Below are 11,478 nucleotides of genomic sequence, written 5' to 3'. Positions count from 1 at the left end.
TAATTAAGAATAAAGATGTTAAATATAAATATTTATTAAATGTGAAACACTTTTTTTATATTTCACAATCATTAACATAAAATATTGCTAAAAGTAAACTATTGTCTTCTCCATGCTGTTATTAATGTTTCAGCCTGGAGTGTAAGACTAAGAGTTAATCCAAAAGATGAAGAATTATTAGCACAAACAATGAAATATGGTGGCGCAGTGGGTAACACACTCGCCTCACAGCAAGAAGGTTGCTGGTTTGAGTCCTGGCTGGGTCAGTTAGTGTTTCTGTGTGGAGTTTGCATGTTCTCCCCGTGTTGGTGTGGGTTTCCTCCGGGTGCTCCGGTTTCCCCCACAGTCCAAACACATGTGCTATAGGGGAATTGATCAACTAAATTGGCCGTTGAGTGTGTATGGGTGTTTCCCAGTACTGGGTTTCAGCTGGAAGGGCATCCGCTGTGTAGAAAATATGCTGGATTAGTTGGCGGTTCATTCGGCTGTGGTGATCTCTGATTAAGCCAGAATGAATGAATGAAGAGTGAAATAAGAGAATAAAATAAGAGTGTAATGTGGAGCAATAGTCTTTATTTATTGAATATTGCACAGCCAGAGAATCCCCGGATCCGTGGTGTGTGTTTTCTAACAGAGTCAGCAGAGCGTTGTGTGTGTGTGTGTGTGTGTGTGTATGTGTGTGTGTTGAATCAGGGCCAGTGTGTGTTGTGAAGCAGAAGGAGCTCGTGAAACTGGGTCACCTTCCGGATCTGTGCAGAGAGATGTGTGTTATCTGGACACACACACACACACAGGTAGATCTGCTCAGCTCACACACACACACACACACACACGCACACACACACACACACACACACAGGTCACACACACACACACACAGATTCTTCTGCTAGTGTTTTTCCTGCATTTGTGTCCTGCTTCAGCCTGTGTTCAGGATCAGCGGCCTCTCAGAGTTTGGCAGAAAACAGAAATAAGAGAAAAGAAAACACACACACACACACACACACATACACACACCCACACACACACACACACAAAGACATGCACACACATAGACAAACACAGACACACATTCAGGCAAACTTGTGTGTGTGTGAGTGTATGTGTGAGTGAGTTTGTGTGTGTCTTTGTGCGTGTGAGAGTGTGTGTGTGTGTGTGTGTGTGTGTGTATGTGTGTGTTTTAGTCCATATAGACCATCATCTGTCACCATGGAGCACCCCTGACCTTTAACCCGACACCACGAGCTGCTGCCAGCGGGACACATCCGATACACTGATCCCAGAACAGCCGGAGAGAGAGACACTATAAAGAGCTGAGCTAGAGGAACACTGTGTGTGTGTGTGTGTGAAGAGCAAAACCTGAGGAAGAGCTTCATTACATAACAAAGAGGTACAGGACTGAATACACACTCACATACACACGTTTACACACTCACAAGTATAAATGCACACACATACACACTCGCATACACACATACTTACACACATACACTCACACTTTCACAAATACAAACGCACACACCTACTCACTCAAATAAACTCTCACACATATACACAGAAACACACACGCATACATACTGTGTACAGAGACACACAGACACACTCACAAACATACTCTCTCATACACACACACACTTTCACACTCACACAGACTCACTCACACTTACATTTGCACAAACACACCTTCACACTCACTCACATGCTCACACACACTAATTACTAACACAAGTACACACACACACACACACACACACTCTACTGTGTGTTTGTAATGCTCAGACATTTGTCTCTACTCTTTTTACAAAAGGTCTTGAAACTAAATTGAGAATTCAGAAATCAATATGTAGTTTGTAGTTATATTGATGATGTCAGAGGAGCAACAGCCAATCACAGAGCCTCTTTTGTTACGTTACGTTACGTTACGTAATTGTTACGTATTGCAGAGCGCCAGTGTAGTCCTGCTCAGGGTGAATTGATTTGTCATTTTGGCTGTCGTCTGTCAAGGGCAAACACGTGTGCGTGCGTGTGCGTGTGTGTGTGTGTGTGTGTGTGTGTGTGTGTGTGTGTGTGTGTGTGAGAGAGTGTGAGTGATCTGCCACATCGCCATGGTGACTGTGCCCTCTGTGGGTGAGCTCACCCCGTCACTGCTCTCTCTTTCTGTTTCTACTGTAATGAGCTCCATTCCAGCAGCACTGAGAGAGAGTGTGTGTGTGTGTGTGAGAGTGAGAGAGAGAGTGTGTGTGTGTTGATTAATTATACACATACAATTATATGTTAATACAATTTGTTGATTATTTGTTTTGTTAAATATTTTACAAAAACATCCTTAAATATAAAAATATTAAAATAAACCTGTAAAAATGTGAAATTATTATTGTTAGAATATTTCAATAATTTTTGAAATATTTTATTTTTATATTATTTGTATTTTTGTTATTTTTATATTTTATTTTATATTAAATAACAAAATATTTTAGTCATATTATTATTATTATTATTATTATTATTAGTAGTAGTAGTAGTAGAATTTATAAATCTTAAAATTTTGTTGTTTTATATTTTTTAATTAATGTAAAATTATATATTATTATTAGTTTATTTTTATTAATTTTATTAATGTATAATTAACATTTTTTATATTGTAATTATTATTATTATAATATTTATGTAGTATATTTACAAATATGTACCACAAATATTATTATTATTTTATTATTATTAAATCGTGAAATATTGTTGTTTTATATTTTTGTATTAATATAAACTTGTATATCATTATTAATTGATTTATTTGTGTTATTATTATTATTATTATTATTATTATTTTGTAAATTTTTATTAATGTATAATTAATATTATTTTATGTTAATATTATAATATTTATTTAATTAATGTTTTCTTTAATAGTTATATTTATACCACACATATTATATTATTATTATTATTATGATTATTGTTGTTGTTATTGTTATTATTATTATTATTATTAACTCTTGAAATATTGTTGTTTTATATTTTTTAATTATTATAAAGTTATATATTATTGTTAATTTTATAAGCTTTATTAATGTATAATTAATATTATTTTATGTTAATATTATAATATTTATTTAATGTTTTTTGCCTTTTTATTACTTTAATAGTTATATATGTACCACACATATTATTATTATTATTATTTTATTATTATATTATTATGATTAAATCTTGAAATATTGTTGTTTTATATTTTTGCAATAATATAAAATTATATATTATTATTATTTATTTGTTTGTATTATTATTATTATTTTGTTCATTTTTATAAATCTATAATTAATATGGTGTCACAATGTCTCAGTGGTTAGTACTGTGGCCCCACAGCAAGAAGGTCGCTGGTTTGAGTCCCAACCGTTTGCATGTTCTCCTCGTGTTGGCGTGGGTTTCCTCCGGGTGCTCCGGTTTCACCCCACAGTCAAAACACATGCGCTATAGGGGAACTGATGAACTAAATTGGCCATAGTGTATGAGTGTGTGTGTATGGGTGTTTCCCAGTACTGGGTTGTGGCTGGAAGCGCATCCATTATAATATTAATTTATTATTGGTTTTTTTTGCCTTCATTAATATTATTAATAATATTATTTTAGTTTAATAACTGACATTTTTATATTTTTATCAGTGCATTTATTATTTTTCCTTGCATATAAAACTCTGTATATATACAGTAAGGATCAAAGGTGCATGGGGAAATCAACATGCAGTTTTAACATGGAGAATAAACCAATGTCTCGGGGATATGCAGATGTGTGGGCAGGGTGTACAGTAATAGTCAGTACAAGTCAGTTCTCTTTGCTCTCACACTGTGTTGAAAAATGCTTTCTTCAAACACATGTAGACACTTCTAAGAGAGAGAGGGTTTCTTCAAGTCAACACGAGACATCATCCTCACATCTCTGCTGGTTTTATCTCTTCTGTCTTTGATGATGCTTCAGAGGCTGAGCTGTAAACGCTCTGACAGGTGTTTTGTCAGTAATGGGGAAGGTTTGTCTTTTAAAGCGTACAGTAAGAGTGTTTCTCTTTAATGAGTGAGGATGATATTAGGCAGGTGGCAACCATTGCTAAGCTTTAATTGAGTATTGAAAAAAAATTGAGAGCTACATTTGACATTTGTTGTTGTTTTAAATGCATTATTATATATCTACATGAAAAATAATATAGTAATTTATTTGGAAGATTATAGTGTTACTTAACCATAATATAGTAACGTGCATTATACTGCATGTATTATATTATTTACAAAGAAATCTCTATTATAATAATAGCTATAATGAACTGATAAACTGATAAATACTGTAGTATTTACATTTACATTTAGTCATTTAGCAGACGCTTTTATCCAAAGCGACTTACAAATGAGGACAAGGAAGCAATTTACACAACTTTAAGAGCAGCAGTGAACAAGTGCTATAGACGGTGTGTAAAGTCTAAGAAGCTGAGCATTAGTAAAATTTTTATTTTTATTTTTTTTGAGAGAGAGAGAAAGAGGGCACAGTGGTATAGCCAGAGAGGCAGTTGCAGATTAGGAAGGAAAGTGGAGACTAAACAGTTGAGTTTTTAGTCGTTTCTTGAAGACAGCAAGTGACTCTGCTGTTCTGATGTAGTTAGGGAGTTCATTCCACCAACTGGGCAGATTGAATGTGAGAGTTCGGGAAAGTGATTTCTTCCCTCTTTGGGATGGAACAACGAGGCGACGTTCATTCACAGAACGCAAGTTTCTGGAGGGCACATATATCTGCAGAAGTGAGAGCAGATAAGAAGGAGCAAAGCCAATGGTCGCTTTGTAAGCAAACATCAGAGCTTTGAATTTGATGCGAGCAGCAACTGGCAGCCAGTGCAAACGGGTGAGTAGTGGAGTGTGCTCTTTTGGGTTCATCAAAGACCACTCGTGCTGCTGCGTTCAGAGGTTTGATAGAACTAGCTGGTAGCCCAGCTAGCAGAGAGTTGCAATAGTCCAGTTTGGAGAGAACAAGAGCTTGAACAATGAGTTGAGCTGTATGTTATGATATGAAGGGTCGGACCTTTCTGATGTTGTAGAGTGCGAATCTGCAAGATCGAGCAGTTCTAGAAATGTGCTCAGAGAAGTTCAGTTGGTCATCAATCGTAACTCCAAGGCTTTTTACCATTTTGGATGCAGTAATGGTTGCCCCATCCATCTGGATTGAAAAGTTATGGTGTAGAGTCGGGTTGGCAGAAACTTCAAGCATTTCTGTTTTCCTGAGGTTAAGCTGGAGATGATGATCTTTCATCCAGAGTGAAATGTCTGACAGGCAGGCTGAAATGCGAGCTGGAACTGAGGGATCATCAGGGTGGAAAGAGAGGTATAGCTGGGTGTCATCAGCATAGCAGTGGTAGGAAAAACCATGTTTCTGGATGACTGTTCCTAAAGATGCCGTGTAGATAGAGAAGAGAAGTGGCCCAAGAACAGAGCCCTGAGGTACCCCAGTGTTTAGATGCTGTAGGTTGGACACCTCTACCCCCCACGACACCCTGAATGACCTGTCCGAGAGGTAGGAACTGAACCATTGAATAACAGTGCCTGCGACGCCCACTGACTCAAGCGTAGATAGCAGGATCTGGTGGTTTACAGTGTCAAAAGCAGCTGATAAATCCAGCAAGATAAGAACAGTATACTTTAGTATTTACTCAATTTAAACTAGTGTGCATTGCAGTATAACATGCACTGTATCTGTTGAAAACTACAATATTGGGTGATTTGTTTATATTGCGATAATTACCATAGCAACTGTACAATTACCACAACAGATCAATTACTATAGTTGTTGTGTTACCGTGACAATTATATAATTACTACAACAGATAAATTATAATAATTGTTATATTACCATAGCAACTTTAGAATAACAACAACGGATCAATTACTATAGTTGTTGTATTACCATGGCAACTATAGAATAACAACAACAGATCAGTTACTATAGTTGTTGTTTCACCATAGCAACTGTAGAATTACCACAACAGATCAATTACTATAGTTGTTTTATTACCATGGCAACTATAGAATTACTACAACAGATCAATTACAATAGTTGTTGTGTTACCATAACAACTATATAATTATCACAACAGATCAATTACTATATTTGTTGTGATCCCATGGCAACTATAGAAATACTACAATAGATAAATCATAATAGTTGTTTTATCACCATAGCAACTATACAATTACAACAACAAATCAATTACTATAGTTGTTGTGTTACCATGGGGACTATAGAATTTTTACAACAGATACAGTATAATAATTGTTGTATCACCATAGCAACTATAGAATTGTCACAACATATCAATTGCTATAGTTGTTGCGTTACCGTGACAACTATAGAATTACTACAACAGATAAATTATAATAATTGTTGTGTCACCAAAGCAACTATAGGATTACCACAACAGATCAATTATAATAGTACTTAATAATAATAATTTACTATAGCATGGTTCAGAAACACTACAGGATTTCCTATAATTTACTGTAGTATTTGTGTGTAGGTATTATAGAGCTACACTGTAAATCTTGTGGATCCACGTGTGTTTGAGCAACAGATCAGTGTGTTCAGATTCTCTATTGATTCTCTATCTAGTGTTCCTGAACAACAGAAGGTGAATCTTGTGTTTCAGATCTGCTGTTTCATGTGCAAATGAACACAACTGACGGCAGTGTGGAGTTCAGTGATCATACGGACAGGACTTGCATCTTTGCTGACTAACAATGCCCCCTCTATAGGCAGCTCACTAGGTTTTGGAACAGGGCCAGAGGTATTTTGTCTGAGAAAGCAGGAAAGGCAGTGTGTTTTGAGCTCAGTATGATGTGTGTTTCTGCTGGAAATCATCAGACAGATCAGAAAATAAACAACACCAGCACAAACCTCTGTCATTTCTCTTTAGTGTGTTTGGATGAAAGGTTTGGGGAAAAGTTGGGTTTAAGTTCACATTTAAGTCAGTCTGGTAGATTTGAAGTCTGTCTGTGGTTCTGTCTGTTATTCTGCCGGTCTGTGGTTCTGTCTGTTATTCTGGCCGTCTGCGGTTCTGTCTGTTATTCTGGCCGTCTGCGGTTCTGTCTGTTATTCTGGCCGTCTGTGGTTCTGTCTGTTATTCTGGCCGTCTGTGGTTCTGTCTGTTATTCTGGCCGTCTGCGGTTCTGTCTGTTATTCTGCCCGTCTGTGGTTCTGTCTGTTATTCTGCCCGTCTGTGATTCTGTCTGTTATTCTGCCCGTCTGTGATTCTGTCTGTTATTCTGGCCGTCTGTGGTTCTGTCTGTTATTCTGGCCGTCTGCGGTTCTGTCTGTTATTCTGCCCATCTGTGGTTCTGTCTGTTATTCTGCCCGTCTGCGGTTCTGTCTGTTATTCTGCCCATCTGTGGTTCTGTCTGTTATTCTGCCCGTCTGCGGTTCTGTCTGTTATTCTGGCCGTCTGCGGTTCTGTCTGTTATTCTGGCCGTCTGTGGTTCTGTCTGTTATTCTGGCCGTCTGCGGTTCTGTCTGTTATTCTGCCCGTCTGTGGTTCTGTCTGTTATTCTGGCCGTCTGCGGTTCTGTCTGTTATTCTGGCCGTCTGCGGTTCTGTCTGTTATTCTGGCCGTCTGTGGTTCTGTCTGTTATTCTGGCCGTCTGCGGTTCTGTCTGTTATTCTGCCCGTCTGTGGTTCTGTCTGTTATTCTACCCGTCTGTGGTTCTGTCTGTTATTCTGCCTGTCTGTGATTCTGTCTGTTATTCTGCCCGTCTGTGGTTCTGTCTGTTATTCTGCCTGTCTGTGGTTCTGTCTGTTATTCTGCCCGTCTGTGGTTCTGTCTGTTATTCTGGCCGTCTGTGGTTCTGTCTGTTATTCTGCCCGTCTGTGGTTCTGTCTGTTATTCTGCCCGTCTGTAGTTCTGACTGTTGTTCTGCCCGTTTGTGGTTCTGTCTGTTTGTATGTCTGTTGTTCTGCTCGTCTGTATGTGGTTCTGTATGTCTGGTTCTGTCTGTCTGGGTGTGGTTCTGTCTGTCTCTATGGGGGTCTGTCTATCCGTCAGCCTGTGTTTCTGTCTGTCTGCATGTGATCCAGTCTGTCTGTATGTGGTTCTGTCTGTTTGTATGTCTGTTGATCTGCTCGTCTGTATGGGGTTCTGTCTATCCGTCTGCTTGTCGTTCTGTCTGTCTGTCTGTGGTTCTGTCTGTTAGTCTGCCTGTCATGGTTCTGTCTGTCTGTGGTTCGGTCTGTTTGCCTGTTGTTCTGTCTGTCTGTCTGTCTGTCTGTCTGTCTTGTTCGTAAGTCTGTGCGTCTGTCTGTGGTTCTGTCTGTTATTCTGCCTGCCTGTGGTCTATGGTTAGTTTATACATCTTTTTGTGGTTCTGTCTCTCCTACTGTCTTTGGTTTAGTCTGTTGTTCTGTTTCTGTCTGTGTGTGTTTGGTTCTGTCCATTCATGGTTTTGTTCATTTCTTTGTGGTTGTGTCTGTCTATCTGTGGTTCTGTTCGTTTGTCTGTTTTCTGTCTGTCATTCTGTGGTTCTGTCCATTTGTGGATCAGTCTGTCTGTTTTTGGTTCTGTCCATCTGTGATTCTGTCTGTATGTTGTTCTGTGGTTCTGTCTGTTTTTGGTTCTGTCAGTCTGTGATTCTGTCTGTCTGTTGTTCTGTGGTTCTGTCTGTTTTTGGTTCTGTCAGTCTGTCCATCTCTCTGTGATCTTCTCTGTCTGTGGTTCTGTCTCCCCCCAGCAGTGCTGTTTTCTGCACACTAATGAGAGCCAGCAAACTGCAACTCCCGCGTCTCCGTCTCTCTCTCTCTCTCTCTCTCTCTCTCTCTCTCTCTCTCTCTCTCTCTCTCTCTCTCTCTCTCTCTCTCTCCCTCTGCTCTCATTCCTTTGTGCTTGTTCTTTTTTTAACCTTTCCTACTCTCTCTCTCTTTCCCTTTCCCTCTCTCTCCCTCCCTCTCTCTCTCTCTCAGTGTGTGTGTGTGTGTGTGGAAACAGACGCCCATGTGAGCAGCAGCAGCAGTATCAGCAGCAGTCTCGGTGGTCCGGAACAGCAGCGCAGGAGAATCTGAGCGTCTCCATTCTCGCGTCCGGCTGCGGCTCCAGCGACGGCATGTGAGAAGATGTCGGTGGGAGGCTGCGCGTGTCCCGGTAAGCAGAGCGGAGCGTCAGTCACACACACACACACACACACCGACAGCACAGCGGCTTCAGATGCGCACAGAAACATGGCTGCCCGTCTTCTGACGCTTGACTTTTGCTGCGTTTGAAGTGCGAGGGGAAAATGGAGGTGCTTTTAATTCTCTCGAACAGCTGGTTTGCATTGGTGACATTTACGGCCGCGGTGTTCTCTCCGCCGTCAGCTTGATCCATTCATGGCCTACATTTCTGAAGATTGTTGTTGTTGTTCAATAGCAGATCAGATGCGGAGCACACAGACGCTTTTATAGCTGCAAATAAATCAGCGCAGGAGTTTGTGAACTGGCTTGATTGGAGGGTAAAGGTCACAGTGCGTTTAAAGTCAAGCCCTGCTGCGAGACACTCACACACACACACACACACACACACACACACACACATGCAACATCAAACAAGTGTCCTGCAGATGTGCTTGCAGAAGAGCGTTTGTTTCATGTGTTTGGACTGGGGATGCTCATAATAACCGAAAGGGAGCGTTTTTAACTGAATACTGGTATCAGTTCAATTATTATCAAGTATTATTATCTATATATATTTTAAAGTTTGGCTGCTTCAGGGGCCGATCACAGCGAACAGGTTTTTTTGCGTTGAGAGGGGCTTGTTTTGAATGGTTTACTAACGGCGCCTTGCGCTCCTCATGTTTTCGTCGTTGTGTGCTCGCAGTTGAAAAAAGTCAACTCTGAGCAGAAATAGCACGTCACGTCAGTCATGCCTTTTTCATTCTTCAATCAAATGAAAGCAGACGCAGGGTTTCTGTTGATTAAATGCAGATTTTCTGTGGAGCAGTCGAGGTAGCCTGCTATTTTATTTGATGGAAGAAAAACAAAGCACATATGATTGGACAAACAGCATATGCCAGTTCTTAAACATAATTCAGTCAGGGTTTTCATTTTGTGATTTAAACTTGTCATTTAGGTGAAAAATACCTAGAGCAGGACTATTTATTTTATTCTTTTAATTTAGTTTATTCAGTTTTTCTATGCTGTTGGAAACGCAGCATGTGCATGAAGATGTGCTGCTGTTCTGATGTTCTGCATGCTAAAATAAATCCGTATTTTAAATGCGATATTTAATGTATCAGACACAAAATAGACAGGTAAATATTTTATTTTATTAAATAATAAATTAATATTAATCTGACCAGTTAACAGCGATAATATTCTGTTAACGAGCGGCAGATGTCGGTTAGCAAAATTAACCGAAATGAACATCCATAGTTTAGACTGTGGGGGAAACCGGAGCACCACTTGGAGAACATGTAACTCCCAGTCAGGACTCAAACCAGCAAACCTTCTTGCTGTGAGGCGACAGTGCTAACCACTGAGCCACCATGTCGTCAACTTAGATTCATCTTACTAAATAAGTAATAATAATTAACTTGGTGAATAAAATAAATATTTGTACTCCTACATAATATGAGAACTCTGGAGTCAGCAGCATGTGTGTCTGTATTGTGCTCGGTCTGTCTTAATCTGCACCGTTTGATTAAACACTGGGAGAAGACTAAACGCATGAATATTACCGCATCAAGAGTGAACAGTGATCAAATTAAAATCAGTATGAATTTACGATGAAAGACGACACGTTTAAGATGCGAGGAAATCACATCTAGGACAGTAAATGACAGTAATTCAATGTTGGACTGCCATCAGAATAATCCTTATAGTATAATACAGAATCAAAAACTAGCATCTGATTTAGTGTGATGGTGGTGGCGCAGTGGGCAGTGCTGTCGCCTCACAGCAAGAAGGTCACTGGTTCGAGTCTCGGCTGGGTCAGTTGGTGTTTCTGTGTGGAGTTTGCCTGTTCTCCCCGTGTTGGCGTGGGTTTCATCTGGGTGCTCCGGTTTCCCCCACAGTCCAAACACATGTGAAAGGGCATCCTCTTTGTAAAACACATCCTGGAATAGTTGGTGGTTCATTCCACTGTGGTGACCCCTGATTAATAAAGGCACTAATAAATAATGTGAAATAATGTGATGAAGTATGTATATGAGTGTAAATATGTCATCTCTCAAGTTTTAAAATGCCTCTGGATATTGATTATGAAATAATATCCCACACACAGCTTTATTTAAACAATAATGCATGTTTACAGTATGGTCATTCATTTAAATCAACAAGTGTTTGCTGAGTTATTTTAGGAAAGCGCTTCAGTCTTTGCCCAAACTTTCGTAAGCTCCTGCAGTGTTGTGCAACGTCAGATAAATATTTCCATCTTTCCAGGGAATGTGTCTGATCCAAATGTGTTTCATTTAGACGGAGGATCTCAGGGGC

At 39.4% G+C, this 11,478-nt stretch overlaps 1 protein-coding gene across 4 annotated transcripts in view; it reads left to right on the top strand.

Moving 5' to 3' along the window:
• Nucleotides 1-1,306: 1,306 nt before the first annotated feature.
• ldb1b (LIM-domain binding 1b) overlaps nt 1,307-11,478 on the top strand; it is a 60,201-nt gene continuing 50,029 nt past the window's right edge. Inside the window, exons 1-2 of one of the 4 annotated variants that reach the window (XM_056468471.1) lie at nt 1,373-1,390; nt 8,977-9,154. In XM_056468471.1, coding sequence (XP_056324446.1) covers nt 9,127-9,154 — 28 coding nt within the window. In that variant the 5' untranslated portion in view covers nt 1,373-1,390; nt 8,977-9,126. Of the gene's footprint in view, nt 1,391-8,955; nt 9,155-11,478 lie in introns of those variants that run through there. The other 3 variants (XM_056468469.1, XM_056468472.1, XM_056468470.1) reach the window with 3 other exon arrangements.

This window comes from Danio aesculapii, chromosome 11 (assembly GCF_903798145.1).
Source record: "Danio aesculapii chromosome 11, fDanAes4.1, whole genome shotgun sequence".
NCBI classification, from domain to species: Eukaryota; Metazoa; Chordata; class Actinopteri; order Cypriniformes; family Danionidae; genus Danio; species Danio aesculapii.
This window is presented reverse-complemented; position numbering and strand designations above follow the sequence as displayed.